The sequence below is a fragment of the Lactuca sativa genome, chromosome 3, assembly GCF_002870075.4.
Source record: "Lactuca sativa cultivar Salinas chromosome 3, Lsat_Salinas_v11, whole genome shotgun sequence".
NCBI lineage: Eukaryota > Viridiplantae > Streptophyta > Magnoliopsida > Asterales > Asteraceae > Lactuca > Lactuca sativa.
Genome location: NC_056625.2, coordinates 59,854,560 through 59,871,312, shown reverse-complemented (window position 1 = coordinate 59,871,312; position 16,753 = coordinate 59,854,560). Strand labels below are relative to the sequence as shown.

The 16,753-nt window shown below is 35.6% G+C and overlaps 1 protein-coding gene across 1 annotated transcript; it reads right to left on the bottom strand.

The window, feature by feature from the left end:
• Positions 1-4,246: 4,246 nt before the first annotated feature.
• Positions 4,247-5,854, bottom strand: LOC111904337 (GATA transcription factor 7). The gene is made up of 2 exons (XM_023900102.3): positions 5,291-5,854; positions 4,247-5,179 (listed from the first exon to the last, which is right to left on the bottom strand). The coding sequence occupies exons 1-2, from the start codon at positions 5,612-5,614 to the stop codon at positions 4,472-4,474; spliced, it is 1,032 nt and encodes a 343-aa protein (XP_023755870.1). The 5' UTR covers positions 5,615-5,854; the 3' UTR covers positions 4,247-4,471.
• Positions 5,855-16,753: the final 10,899 nt, after the last annotated feature.

Sequence of the window (16,753 nt, the reverse complement as noted above, 5' to 3'; positions counted from 1 at the left end):
CAAAAATCCGAATATCCGAACCGAATTGTCCAATCTAAATTGTCCAATTGGATAATTCGGTTTTATCCGAATAGTGAACAGTCCTAAATAAAAGCGCATTATTGGATGAAAGAACATCCAAACAAATACACTACCTATGTTTTCGAACGGTTGTTTTATAACCTAAGCAGATATAGTGGTCGAAATTTTAATAGTGGTCACATGCCGCTATTTGAAATAGCGGGTATCGCGGTGGTATAGCGGTTTTTAATATCATAGAAAATTTATATACATTAGAGTATTAATACTATATAGAATTAATATCATAAAAGGTCATATAAAAACATAACATAAACCATATATAATATTCTAATACGATAATATGGAAACTAAAAAGCGTTAAGTGTCATCGTAGCTCAAGTTGTTCGTGATTTGTAAGTACAGAAAGAGACGAGAAAAAAAAGTTATCATTCGTTGCTTTACAGCTTGTAATTAATTAGATTTATTGTTTGGACTTATTAAAACAATAAGTATAGTGGACTAATTAAAAAAAATACAGATTTAATATTGAAATAGTCCACAATCGGTTTTTTCTTTATCAAAGTAGCTTAATGTGTATGAGATTGTAAAAACGGATGTAACGTCGCTATAGCGCTGATGAATTTCGCGATAAATAGTGGTCAATAGCGTCATCGCTATTCGTAAACGCTATTTCAAAATAGAGGTTCAATATCAATGCAAAAAGCTATAGTGCCACTATAGCACCGTTATAACACGCTATTGATAGCATAGTTTACAGGATACAACAATAAATAACGAAAGAAATTAAATTTTCAATCAGACGACAAATTACACATATACAAATGTCAATTTAGTTTATTTTATTTTAGAAAACTGGCTATTCAAAATCATCATTTGATGGCCCATCATATAAGTTTATAATCAAATAAGAGACGTTTTTTCTTATTAAACATAACAATACAACTTAGTCGATTATATATATATATATATATATATATATATATATATATATATATATATATATATATATATATATATATATATATATATATATATATATAGAGAGAGAGAGAGAGAGAGAGAGAGAGAGATTAAACTTTGCTTTTTAAAGTATATTATTTTCATGCAATGTTGGTGATTTTATGTCATCAACTATTTATGTAATTTGAATTAATATGAAAGTCAAGCAGTATTCTAAAAAGCGTGTTATGTCGTGCACTAAGACGTGTCATGGTGTGAGGTGTGACTGTCGTTTCGAGAAATCTCATGATAGTGTTGTTAGGCATGACACGTTGCAATGTGTGATATATCGTTACATAACGCATTATGGCGCAAGTTTTTTTTTTTTTCAAAATATTTTTTTTTTGTTCTTTTTTATGCATTTTCTAATCGGACATACAACAATTGAGCTTTTTTGAACTTTTTTGTCATCAGTTGTTGATATAAAACTTCTAAAAACTTGATATATATATATATATATATATATATATATATATATATATATATATATTTGTGTGATAATATAATTATAAATTAATACAAAATTGTCAACTTATATCACACCTTAAAAAAATCATGGTCTCGTCATGGCTCGTAAAACTTGATGTTTGATCTTACCACCACGAGATGCCTCACATCTTTTAGAATCTTTATGTCAAATATGTATTTAAACTATAATATATATTCAAGTTAGGTGGTACGGGGTATCACTTATATGCAATGGTACGGGGTATCACTTATATGTAAGACTAGTTAAATCCTGGACATGAAGAAAAGTAGGGATCATGGGAGTTGTGCCCTGCTCATAGACACCTCTTATCTAGATAACTCAAACAGTGCAACGACCTGATTGCTCGACAAGTCAAGATGGTTGTTACAACTCCGGCCCAAGCTCCCATAGGTAGCTCAATCTTTCTAGACATGTTTACACAAAAAAAAAGTCTAACTGCAACATACATATATTTTGTTGTCATTATCGAAATTTTAGATACATTAGTATATATATATATATATATATATATATATATATATATATATATATATATATATATATATATATATATATATATATATATATATATATATATATATATATATATATATATATTCGTCTATTTTAGAATTGTCATTCGGAAAATTAATATTTCATATATTTTTTCTAGAAATGTATTTTTTAACTTTGTACCTAAAACATAGAATGATCTTCACATATATTATCATAAGGAAAATGACTTAGGAGGGTAACTACCTCTTATCTGTGTTCACATATTAGCAATTTCTTATTTTTTGTACATAAGAAAGCAACTAACTTGTTTTAACTGTGTAACATCCCAAAAATCATGATCAAAAATTTTGTTTTTAATTTAATACTAAAACCATAATTGTCAAACCATTAATTTAATACTCCGGCATCGGGCCCCGCCTGACATCGAGCCCCGCTCGGTATACAAATCTGTCTCTCTTAGGCCTCGCCTGTCTCCGGGCCCCGCCCGCTAAACACATTCAATCATATAACATGCTAACACATAAAGAAACATACTCTACTGTATCCATGTCCTAAGAAACATACTCTGCTAATAATAAGATACGGAACTTCGTCCGTACTCAGCTAGTTCCAGCCAGGGCTTCAGCAGTTAAAGGTGAGTCTCCTCACTGTGTGAATGGGTCTAAGACCACAATGCCAACCCATGTAGTTTATGAATAGGAAGACCTGGGGGTTAGCCCTAGGCATTGTATGCTAGTATGTTATTCTAGACCAAGGTTTGATGTCGGGCGGGTGCCTGAGGAATGTTTGCATGTTAGATTATACTTGTTGTCTGTGTGATACTTGTATATGTCTGGTAAAGAGGTGAGTGTGGGCGAGGTCTCGTATCTCATCACTAGCTGAGTACGGATGATGTTCCGTATCTCATTATTAGGAGAATATGTTTCTTAGGACAGGGATACAGTAGAATATGTTTCTTTATGTGTTTGCATGTTATATGATTGTATGTGTTTAGCGGACGGGCCCCGGAGACAGACAGGGCCTAAGAGAGACAGATCTGTACATCGAGCGGGGCTCGATGCCAGGTGGGGCCTGATGCCGGGCGGGACCCGATGTCGGAGTATTAAATTAATGGTTTGACAATTATGGTTTTAGTATTAAATTAAAAACGAAATTTTTGGTCATGATTTTTGGGATGTTACACAGTTAAAACAAGTTAGTTATTTTCTTATGTACAAAAAATAAGAAGTTGCCAATATGTATACATGGATAATAGGTAGTTAACCTTCTAAGTCATTTTCCTATTATCATAAGTTAGATTTCTCCGTCACCAACACATTGTGTGAGATATATCAATACAAAAACTAGACCTATAGGATCTGTGAAGCAATCTAGATTTTTGATTGCAAACAGGCCCGTCCCAGAGGGTGGGCGATAGGGGCGACCGTCCAGGGCCCATCTTTCAAAAGGGCCCAAATTTTTTATGGAAATGGTTATATTTAGAAGATAACACAAGTAATTTTCTTTCAATTATTGAGTTATTATAAAAAACTTGATGACATTTATGTATTTTAGGGGCCCATTTTTTTCTCTCGCCCTGGGCCCAAAATATGTTTGGAACGGCCCTGATTGCAAATATTTATTTTCATGTCCCTATATTTTCCTAGCATGCAAGTTGTCACTTGTATGTTAGTTTTATAGACATTAAAATTAAAAACATATATATCTACGGTTACGTTTCAAGGTTGGTAGTAAACTTTACTCTAAGGTTAATTCCGTCAACATTTGCGAAAGAATTGTATTATTGGAGAAGAGAACATTGATTGGTGAATCATAATTTCTTTGAATTATACCCTCATATCCATATCAAGGATATTTTGATTTCCTATACAGGTATACTACACATCCATTCCAAATATCCTCGCGCATTAATATATTTTCTTTGCTTTAATTTGTTTCAAAATAAATGAAATTAGATTTTAAGAAAATACTCAAACTAAATAAAAAGAGTTATTTAGATTTTAGAGTATAAGTGTAAAAAATTTATTTAAGAAAAAAGTCATAATCCAAAAAAATACTTTAATAAAAACTTTGAAAGTTTATAGATGTTTTTATCTTTTAGTTTATTATTTTATGACCGTCTGATCAACAAGACGTACCTAAAATTAACCAAGAATAGCAAGCCAACGTCATTAACAACCACTTGACAACAAACCAACGAACAATTGTGAATAATTCAAATTTATCCTAAAATATGAAATATGAAAACGACACGAAACTTATCATTTAATAAAGTACGACTCATCATTACAAGTAATAGTAGTATTTCTAACAACAAAATTACTAAAAAAAAATTACAACATCTATTACATAAACTACAACTCATTTAAACGTAAAGAATTTAACAAAAATAATATAACCTAAATTAGACCTCCCTAACCTACCGTTACCAACCTAACAAAAGTCTTCAAACCGGCCTGGATTATTCTACTGAACCGGGTCGAGCAACAAAATTGAATCTCTTTGAGCTTGCCGGTTCAATGCCGGTTCAACATCTGTTTCCTTCATCTTTCTCATTTCCAACACTTTCCGGTGGCTGTTGGAATGAACGTCGCCGGAGAAAGTAGGGCTACAAGCCGGTCTATACTCAGGAAAAAGCCGCCCGGATTTAAAGCGGACCCCACAAGCGTTGCATAGGGTTTTGGGACCTAAAGGACCGGTTCTCCATTGAGGTGTCTTTTGAACTTGACAGTGAGTACACCGACGTTGATTAATTAACTCGCTTGAAACTTGTCCCTTTTGGTAAACCGGGTTTTTTCTCTGCTTCTTTGCCGACGCCGGCTTTTCTAAAAATTCAATGAAGTGAAACGGGTTTGTGAGAAGCATAGGAGAAGTTGCAGACAAGTCATGTGACGATGAAGAACTCGAAGACGACTCAGTGAGTGAACGCGACCCGGAAGACCACACTCGGCCTGGTTTTCTCGACTTTTCGGTTCTACCCTTCTTCGGAACCGGATATGGTAATCCCAAAACCGTAAAACTCCGAGCTGACATCTGGAACACCGGTTCAAACCGGTTCTCGGGAAACTGGCCGGCTTCATCCTTCAAATTCGCCTCCGGGCACGAAACAGGAAGCTCCGACACAGAATCATCAACAATTTGTGATAACCATTCAAGGCTTTCCATATCATCAATCTGAAAATAAGACGTAAATTAATTAATTTCTCCATTTTTATCGAACTTTGTAAAAGTTGCAGACAATTTTCCATGCAATAAATTGAATTTTATGAAGTTATGTGTATATACCGGAACCGGGAGCTGGTCGGCGGGAAGAGAAACGATGTCGCCGGAGGTTAAAAACTTGCTAGAATTCAACGAATTACTATCATTATCCTGAGAAGAAACCGAGGCAAAATCCTCCTCGAAGGATTCTTCACCGGAAGTACTAAAATCCTTGTCAGAAAGATCTAAGAGGTCGTCAACGGAAAATTCATCGGCGGTGACATTAACAACGTTGTTAAGTCCGGCTACACACCATAAATCTTCAAAGGAAGCTTGTTGGGTTGATTTCATGTGAATTATTTCCGAGAGAAAGCTCGATTTCAATGCTCTTGCTTCAATACACTCCATATGAATTCTAATTTTTTTTGAATGAGAATTAATTGCTAGGTGAGCGCTAGAGAAAAACCCCAACAAAGAATTTTCAAATGAAATTGGTATTATATGAATTGAGGTATGAAGTATGTATATAGATACAATAATTGTGTATGTATATCTACCTGGAGAGAGGGAGAAAATGGAAGAGAGAGAAAGAGGGGGAATTGGCGTGAAGATCACTGAGGAATGGTTAATGTGCGAACCTGATGGGGTGGACTCCATGTTTATTTTCTTTTTCCATTTTATATGCATTCTTTTCAAAGATTATTAATCCTTACAATGTCATACTTTTTGAATAGTATTCTCATAAAATTAAGTCAAATTTTGTAAAAACTAGTATAGTTTAATGTTTTTATGACCATAATATTTTTATTTAACTTAGAAACTAAGAATTTGTTTTTTTCTTTTTAAGAAAAAATCACACGTTATGGTTTTCCGTAATAATCTGCAAAAACACCATAGAAAAATATATTTTTTGGTTAAAGTAAATTTTTAATAAATTTTTAAATTTTTAATAGTTAAATTATTTAAAAAATTCTTAAAATAGTTAAACCAAACAAATTTCAAAACTAACTGATTTTCATATAATTTAAATTTTCATGTAGTGCATGTTTTATAGGGAAAAGGGTATATTTAACTAACTGGTTATATAAAAATGTTTCCAATGGTTAAATCAAATCAATATAATTTCAAACTACAACAATTTTTATAGAATTTAGTTTAAAACTAGTCGTTAAAATATCAAAAAAAAATATTTTCAATTTATTTATTTTAAATAGTATATTCTTTAAAATGTTTATAGGCTATCAGCTTTTTATGACCAAATCTTTTATTTGGTATCAGACATTTACTAATTATAAAATTGTAACACACATTTTCGAATATTACTTTAACATTAACTGCATAAATGATAATTGACTATATTGGCTAAAATTCCATTTCTACAGTTATATACTAAGACCGTATTTTGTTTTTCCAATTATCAATAGTATATTATATTTGTGATTTTATACAAATAAAGATCATAGAATAGTCATGTTATTTCGATTTTATTTATGTTTTCTATGATAGATATAAGATGGAGAAATAGAGAACAAAAAGACATGATAAGATAAATATAAAAATAAAATTGTTAGTTTGTTACTACTTGATACAAAAAAAATAACTGATTTTTTTATTCATTATATATTTTAACGCATTTCTTTTGTCCGGATTAAAAATAGCTGACAAGATTGATTATAAATATAAGGGTAGGACCAAATCAACCGAAAGTCAAACACTTCTATTCCAAATTCCGCACTTAGATTTTTTCTTCACTATTTGACTCGATAGAAGACTTCAATTTTATCCTATGGTTGTGAGTATGTGTTATTTGTGAAAAACTAATACTATCATTCAACTTTTATTCTTCAAAAGAAAATTATAAATGGAAATAGTTGCTTGTGCAATTGTATCTATGTAATACTCAATTTGCCTAATTAACATATATTTATTCTAAGGTGTTGTTAACACATACTATAGTTAGTTAGGCCTCTCTCCATGCACCAAGTACGAAATAAAATGGTAGGATGTTTTCCTCTAAGTAAAAATTTAATTTTAAAAACCAACAGGAACATCATTTATTCATTTCAAAACCCATTAAACGTGATAATGTATAAAATAGTTATCAGAGTACAAATCATGTCATAAAATACGAAATGTTGGTGGATGCGATGCGATCATGCCGGATCCTTCCTTTTTGAACTGAAAATACTTGAAACCATAAACATAAAACTGCTAGTACAAAGCTTAGTGAGTTCCCCCAAAATACCCCATATTGTACATACATAAATGTTCAAAACTAACTGGGTCTATTTCACCCCTCTTCGGTCTCTTTCAACCGGTACTTAGTCTATTTTTTCCCCTTCGGTCTATTTCAACCGGTACTGGGTCTATTTCACCCTTATAGCTAAGCATACAATCATATCAACAAGAGTCACAAAGACAACAAGCACATATATGCATAAGAGTAAGTGTCCTAAAGACCAATATCATCCTACAAACATAATATAGTGGGCCGACATTGGTGCCTTCGGCCCACGAGTATAGTGAAAAGACTCACCAATCAAACGATGATCAAGTGCAATTGCTACTACTTCAGGTCTATTTTACCCCCTTCGGTCTATTTCAGGTACCTCAGTGGATAGTGGCAGAGCGAATGCGTAACCGTATACATCCTTTATTTTACAACTGGTTGGATCTTGGGAGACTTTGATTTTAAATAATGTTTTGGAAATAATAGTTTGTAAACACTTTTATTAATAAATGGGTCGCTTTTAAAACGTTTAAATTTGTTGAAAATTTTGGGCTGTTACAAGTTGGTATTAGAGCCTTGGATTGAGTGAATTGGAGGAATACTCGTGTAAATCAAGTCTCAAACTAAGGAAATAAAAAGGTTTTAGAAAATGAATTTATAACGGAGTTTTCCTGTCCCGACCTACTAAAAATTAATATAATAAAATAAAGTCGAAATCAGCCGACGAAGTCTAAACGATAGTTGTAGAGCATAGTCTCACCTACGCGTGGATATAAATAATGTCGAAAACGGAGTTCGTATGGGGAAGATATGAATTTCTGAAGTTTTTTAAATAATTAAAATATATTTATTTAATTATAAAATCGGATAATACCAAACCCGTGACTCATCCGACCTTATCCACCCGGTACACCCAACGTACCTAGATGTACGCCCAGCGTACATGTCGACGGAGGATTACTCCCAACATAGTTTGGGGTTACGCCCAGCGTAACTCGGGGTTTCAGCCCCTATAAATAGAAGTCGAGGGCCGCCGATCTTTTTGCCAAATTTCTTCCTTTCTCTCTCATTTTTGCCTTGATTTTCGTGCAAGAGATACCCCGAAGCCCCGGTATCATTCCCAAGTCCCGAAGCCCCAAAGATCCCGAGAAGTGAAATTTCCGATCCGAAGATCTGCCCGCGAGGAGCCCTTTTTTTTGTGAAGATCTCCCGGTTTCACCGAAGAATACTACTTCTACAAGTCGTAACGTTGTCCGATCATCTTCTGATCAAGTGAGTGTATAGTTACTTTCTTCTAACACATAAATATAAAGTATTAGCTATGAAATACGTGCTATGTGTTATATATTATTTGTCTATTTGAGATGGGCTTGGAATTGATGTTTTTATACGGGTGTTAAATGATTTAAACTGTGTTTGTATTTATATCTACAAAAATGTTGGGTAGATGGAATAGTTGGTGACGATGCGACTTCGTGCCTATTGAGTAAGCCTTGGTGACGATGCGACTTCGTGCCTATTTGATAAACCGTGGTTACTTTGAGACGTAGTGCCTATTGTGTAAACCCTGGTGACTATGAGACATAGTGTCTATTGTGTAAACCTTGGTGACTATGAGACGTAGTGCTTGATAATGTGAACCTTGGTGACTATGAAGTTAGCGCCTGTTAAGTAAACCTTGGTGACTATGGAGTTAGCACCTAATAGCTATGGATTTAGTATCTGATAGATAAACTTTGGCAGCAATGGACTTCGTGCCAATTCCTAAGGTAAATCCTTAGGAATGAATGAATGAAGGATAATTGGTTCTTAGGGTAAACCCTTAAGAAATAAAGGAGACATGGGGATGGGTATTTGGGTTGATTGTTTGATGATTGAATAATAAATGCATTATTGTGGGTTGAAAACCCTATATGCTCACTAGGATCCCAATCCTGACCCTTTCAGTTTTCTTTGTATTACAGGTTATGGCACGAGGGCTTAAGTTGGCTGACATAACGAGAGATTTTGGATTATAGGCCAGTAGTTATGAATAATTGTTATAAGGTCTATTTTGTTCTATTTATGCTTTTGGTCTGTATTGAACATGACATCTCGAGATTTTGTTATATAATGAAAATACATTTCTTTAAAGATATTCTTTGATAAATTCTTATCATATTTTGTTTTGGGAACAAATTCCGCAACTGTTTTCTGTAAAAGATTACTCTGATTTTATAAACAAAGCATAAACAAATCGGTCTTTTCTGGCCGTGAAACTGTGGATGTCACAAAGCTGCCTATATCCTAGGGATAAGGATTTTGAGAGACAGGAGTAAAAGACTAATTGGACTTAGTCAGAGTACCTACTTGGAGAAGGTGTTGAATAGATTCAGCATGCAGAATTCCAAGAAAGGAGAGTTACCGATCCAAAGTAACGCCAGACTGAGTAAGACTCAGAGTCCGAGTACAGAGGCTGAGATAGCAGAAATGAGTCGAGTACCGTATGCTTCCGTTGTAGGCTCGATCATGTATGCTATGACTTGTACTCGTCCTGATGTGGCCTTTACATTGAGCATGGTCAGCAGATATCAGGGGAACCTTGGCAAGGCTCACTGGACAGCGGTAAAGAACATTCTCAAGTACCTACGGAGGACTAAGGACATGTTCCTTATCCTCGATGGGAGTGATGACTTGAGAGTATTGGGGTATAGTGATGCTAGCTTTCAGACATATAGGGATAATTTCCGCTCTCAGTCAGGCTGGGTCTTTACCTTAAACGGAGGAGCAATTTCTTGGAAAAGTTGCAAGCAAGAGACAGTAGCTGATTCATCTTGTGAATCAGAGTATATAGCGGCAAGTGAGGCAACGAAGTAGGCTATATGTATAAAGAACTTTATTTGAGACCTTGAAGTTGTACCAGCTATAAAGGAGCCTATAGAGATTTTCTGTGATAGTGAAAGCGCAGTCGCCTTAGCAAAGGAACCAAGGGATCACGGGAGATCCAGACACATCGACATAAAATATCATTTCATCAGACATCGAATAGAATAAGGACTCCTCATGGAAAAGAGGGTATCATCGGATGAGAACCCGGCAGATCCCTCATGAAGGGACTGGGTAGGGTTAAGCATCTCCAGCATGCAAGGTACATAGGGATGAAGGATGATATTAGTTTTAGTAGTTAGATAGCTTTGAAATGTGTAAAGTGTAATTGACATCTAATGATGAATAAAAGTTGTATTTATTTATTAGTAAAGTGTTGCTATCCTTTGTCAATCGTTTACTATCATTTCATTTTGCATGTTTTGACTTCCAAAATAATTATGTTATGTTATTTCATATTATTCAAATTCTCCACAGTCAGTCATATGTTGGAAGTAAATATGAATTAAGACTATCATGAGTTCGCTTGTAGATGTCTAAGATGTTGGACATAGCAAAGTGGTGCTACAACACTCATGAGTGCTCATAAGTTCTGAGTATTGGATTCAACCCATGCTCACTGGTATCACTTTATGGAATTTATCTCGAGTGATCGTGAGACGGTAATATCATATAAATATTCAAACCGAGAGATATGACTTGTTGCCTATGAGTTGGTTATACATTGATTGTAAGAAAACTCATTGGTAACTCGATGTTATAAAATGTGCCTTTGTGTATGATTCAACTGTAACATCCCGAGATTCAGGTATATTCCTTTCATCCTTGTTCTTTATTGTTTGGGCATGTTTAGTCCTTGAGTGGAGGGTTTGTAGCAAGTGAGTACGCTGGGCGTACCAGAGGGGTACGCTGTGCGTACTCACGCACTTAATTTGGACGCGGAGTCGCCAAGGTACGCTGGGCGTACCTAGAGTTACGCCGGGCGTACCCGGCCCAGGTGCAAAAACCCTAATCCTCCTTGTGCACTGTTTAAAGGGTGTTATGGCTCATTCCTTAGCCTCCATATCAGTGAGTGAAACCCTAAAAGAGAGCCCCATTGTTCTTAGAGTGTGAGAGTGTTGATTTGAGCTTGTTGGTGCTTTAGTGGCTTAGTGAAGAAGAAGGAAGGGAGTTCTTGGAGGCTAAAGCTTGAGGTTCCATTTTGGATCTGAGATCTACAGAGGAAATAGCTGCACTTGGAGGTATAAAGTTCAAAAGTTTCCTCTTCTTTTGGTTGTTGTTGTATGTGTCCTTTTTAGGGCTAAAAACCCCAAAGGTGGAGACTTTATGAGTGTAAAGTGCTCCATGGTCTGAGATTTGTCCCTTTTCAGTGTTACTAGTGATTTAGAGCCATAAAGTTCCCATCTTGGATGTTACTTTGGAGTCATGCATGTGTTTTAAGCCTTCTAGAGTTGAAGGTTTGATCATTTTGGGAGTTTGTGACTTGTTCAACCATGCAAAGGCTTAAAGTCATCAACTTTATGGATTATGGGGCTTAGAAGGGGTCAGATCTAAAATATGGACGTAGGTCTTAACTGTTTAAGACCTCAAGAGCAAAATGGCTGAAGCAGGGGAGTACGCCGAGCGTAATTCCTAGTACGCGCCGCGTACTGGGTGGCGCTCCCCGATTCTGAGGTGCATCCGGGTACGCTCAGCGTACACATCCGGTACGCACAGCGTAACCCGGAGAGTTGACTTTTGGTTGACTTTTAGGGTATGGTCTATTGTGGGGCCTTTGAGCTATGAGAGGGGTAAAATGGTCTTTTACCCTTCTGAGAGTGTCATAAGAGAGCATAGTTTAGCCTTTGAGAGTTATATTAAATAGAGTGTTATTTTCATATGATTAGGCGGAGGCTAGGCCAGCATTTACCGAGTCAGAGATTTACGGAGATACCCGAGGTGAGTCTTCTCATTATACTTTACTTAGTGTGGTAATAGAGTTAAGAGACATAATATTATAGAGTTATATGCCAGTGTGATTGCATGTTATTATGTGATGTGATTTATTGTGATATGTGATATGCATGATTCAGAGTTACAGAGTTGGGACTTTCGGGTCCCTAGAGTTAGGGCCAGATGGCCCATAGAGAGTTGGGGTTGGAGGGCCCCACTGAGACACATTGACCAGAGGGTCAACAGAGTTACAGCCTCAAGTGGCTATTATGTGATTAGTGTGGTATTTTGGGGAGCTCACTAAGCTTATGCTTACAGTGTTCAGTGTTATGTGTTTCAGGTACCAGTGATGACCGCGGGAAGGTGTCGACTTGATTCATACACACATATGGGATTGGATGTATTTTGATCTTGGGAGACATTTATGAATTAAAAACATCATGTTATGACATTTTATGAATGAATGGTTTTATTTAAAATGTGTTTTCAAATATGAAAAATTGTTTTAATTTTTACGGTGTTACATCAACAAGTACTAGAACAAGCATATGAGTCGAAGTTTATCTGTTCCTTCTTGGATTAGAAGCGATATATGGGCCCCTTGATGATTTTGTGTTGACCCATGTACCGGGCCCGGTCAGAACATAGTTGATGTATTTAATTAAGTTATATGTCAAACAAATCGGAAATCGGGAAACTAACTGCTGGACAATAAGTAAGACATTGTTCCATGTATTTGTCCGGCTGATATCTAGAACAGAGGATTACATGATCACTTATCTTAAATGACATATCATCATCATCTCAGTTCCGCGAGACCTTGAAAGAGCTACAATTATTGATTGGTTCCTGAAGTCATTCTTGCAGTTACAGTTATTAGACTTATCCAAGTGGGAGACTGTTGGATTAGGTGTCTAAGTTCATAACTATTTCTGGGATGTACTTGACCCGATTAGCATGGTCCATTTGGGTTGCATGACATCATGCATTTGGGATAGACTAAAATGAGAGTAATAACACTTAAGGTTTATTAATATATTATAAGTTCTAATATATTAATAATATTATTTAATTAGTATTGATCAAGAATTAATTTGGAATTAATTAAGTGATCAAAAGAAGACTAATTAAATATATGGGTTGATTGTGTAAATCACCCATACTTGTATAGTGGGCTAATTCTCCATGGATTATCAAGTTTGGCTAAAACCCATAGGATTCTCCATGGTGTTTTTGAACCCATGGATCATGGAAATGAAGAGCCATGTCAAGTTAGGGTTTACATGGTGTAACCCTACTTATGACACACTATAAAAGGAATATGTGAGCAACCAAAATCGGACTAGGGAGAACAAGAGGGCATAGCCAATTTTAGAAGTGTTCTATTTCTCTCAAGGTTATTCCAAGTGTATTTGGTGTTGTGTGAGACATTTGAGGCATCACACTTAAGGTGCTAGGCTCACAAGGTTCTCAAGGAATTCAAGCAACTAAAGGTTTGTATTTCTTACTAACTTTTATGTTTAAAAGTTCCCCATGTATGCTAGATAGGTTATGAATCTTGGAAAAACAAATTTGCATGTATCATAGGAAAACATAGATCCAAGGTTTCTAGGGTTGCATATACACCGTAAGAGTGTTAGAATGCTCAAACCCCTTCAGTGGTATCAGATCCTGGTTTGTTTGTTTGATAGTTGATGCGAAATTGTGAAAAAACTCAGTTTTTATGCACTCTGCTACATGAACTCGTCGAGTCCATGGGGGGACTCGAATAGTCCATGAGTAAACTCATCCTACTCATCGAGTAGGCTCTTGCACTCGACGAATAGGAGCCCCAGAATGCAATTTTTCGACTTTTGTTGCTGGAAATGGACTAGAAACATTACCCTAAACTATTTTGGTGTTTTAAAACTTGTTTTAGATTGTGTAATGGTTATGCTAATCCATTTACAATGGCTAATATAAAAATTCCATGTTTTAGATGGTGTAATGGTTATGCTAATTCCATGTTTTATATTCATGTTCTTATGAGTTGTTGTTAGATCATAAGAATTACTTGCTAAATTGTTAATGATTAATTCTTGATCAATTATGTGTTTTAATGGAATCCATAATTTGTCCTCAAGTTATGGATTACCAAAAGTCACTTTTAAAGACCATTAAAGAAACACATAGGTTAAATAAAATGAAAAGTCACTCATTTTATTAAACCATTAACTCATAAGTTAAAAAATAAAAAGTTTTGTAAAGTTACAAAACTTGCCCTCAAGTTTTGGAACATGTAAAGTCACTCTAAAAACTTTAGTTCCAACCCCTAGAATTATAAAAGTTAAAATTAAACCCTTATACTTTATAATATTATAAGTTTAATAATAATTATATATGTATAAGAAAAAGTCGTTTTACCGTTAGTAGGCCTCATTCACGAAGCCGGTCTATAAGGGGGGAGGGGTATAAGGTTGCTGCCTATAAAATGACAGCTTAATGGGTGTCCATTCTCACCCATCGCTTCCTTGATCGGTGGAGGGTCGTTAGCCGAACGGGTAAGACAAAGACTTTAATTCTTCATTAAAAGTATGATGAATATAGAGTAACTAAATGTTTTTATAAATTCCCAATCTTAGTTACTTTAGGAAAATATGAATAAGGTGGTAACCCATGAAATTACACTTTGCACTTTGATTAAGTCGTTAGTGGAGCGTGTGTGGTTAACCGACACACTAACCTGGACTTACCAAGGTAGGCAAAGGGTAACTTAATGTTTATCATAGTATTGGTGGGGTGCGTGTAGTTAACTGACACATCGATTGAGGGGTAAATATTAAGGGTACCAAGTAATTTGCATGGTTACTTCACACCTTGTTTTGTGATACTCGGCATCCCAGTCACAAAACTTAAAGGGCACACTCGAGATTGAAACATGCCATTGAAAAGTTCAATGAATTTCAAAGAATCTAGGAGTTTCAAAACCAATTAAAACCTAATAATTTATTTAGTTTTTCATGGTGGAAATTGGTGAATCGTCATTCACCTACCTTCAAATATTTTATAGCTTGGATTACGGCATCCCTCTTCTAAGTTATAAAATATTGTGTTGGGTCCTAGCCTTAATATTACATTTGGGTGTTTTATTAAAGACTATTTTTATATCTAATCAAAACTTGTCTTTCTTCTTTTCAGATGTCTTCCAACAATGTTGCTTATGGCTCAAACCCTACCGACTCCTTCTTTCTCATGAATCTTTGTGAGAGAGTCGTCTTTGATGGATCCAACTTTATGGATTGGACCAGGAACATCAGGATGGTCACTCGGTATGAGGACAAAGAATATGTCCTCGACAAGGAGCGTAAAGAACTCTAGTCGTCTGCTACTCCTGAGGAGATCACTGAATATCATGCACATGAAAGAGATGCTACCAAGGCGGCATGTATCGTGTTGGCCACTATGACAGCCGAGCTCCAAAAGTCCTATGAGGACTACTATCCTTTTGAGATGCACCAGGATTTGATGGACCACTACCATCAGAGTGCTTGTCAAGAGCGATATGAAATCATCTCCTTTATGATAACAACCCGAATGAAGGATGGTGAACCCATCACGGGCCACATGCAAAAAATTCAAAGGTATGTGGACTGTTTGCTGAAACTGAATGTGAACTTCTCCGAGGAGTTGGCAATAGACATCATTTTGCACTCCTTGCCTTCATGTTATGATCAATTCCGTATGACATACCACATGAACAAGGAAGAAGTTACACTCAACAAACTTCAAGGACTTTTGAAGACCGCAGAAAGTGGTCTTAAAGGTAAGTCGGGTGTTACCACTCCTACTCCTACCACGGCCCCTGTTTTGGAAATCGGGCAAGGCAAAGGAAAGAAGAGGAAGAGCCCTTCGAAGGGCACCAAGGGGAAGACCCTTGATGGCTCCTCTTCAAGTGGAACCAAGAAAGGTTTTGTCACTCCTTCTGCTAACCCTAAAGAGGCTGAATGCTTCTATTTCCATGAAAAGTTGCACTAGAAGCGAAACTACCCATAGTACCAATAAGATGTGAAGGATGGGAAAGTTAAACCCAACCATGTAGGTACATACACTATTTTTTCTAATAATTCACCCCATTCTAATTCTTGGGTCCTTGATACAGGATGTGGTATTCACATATGTATTGATTTGCACGGACTAAGAAGAAGTGAGAATGTGGAGCATAGGAAGATAAACTTGATCATGGGGAATATGAAAGCTTCACTTGTCACCAAGATTGGAGTTTATTCTTTGTTGCTAAGTAGTGGATTAGTATTAGACTTGAATAAGTGTTGTTACTTATCTGAGATGGAGAGAAATATTATTTCCTTTCATGGTTTGTACAAACAAGGTTTTACCTTTTCATTTGACAATGATAGTGGTGGTATTAATGCTTTCTTTAATAATGTTTTTTATTTTAAAGCATTACCTTGTGATGGTGTATATGAAACTGTGTCGGTTGTTGATAACCTAGGAAATAATGTATTGTGTATCGATTCTTCCAC

What these genes read in the sequence shown, in the direction of transcription:
- LOC111904337 (XM_023900102.3), bottom strand. Translation starts at nt 5,614, where the DNA reads ATGGAGTGTATTGAAGCAAGAGCATTGAAATCGAGCTTTCTCTCGGAA. An exon ending in CCGACCAGCTCCCGGTTCCG is followed by an intron (nt 5,180 to 5,290) that starts GTATATACACAT and finishes TCTTATTTTCAG; the next exon opens with ATTGATGATATGGAAAGCCT.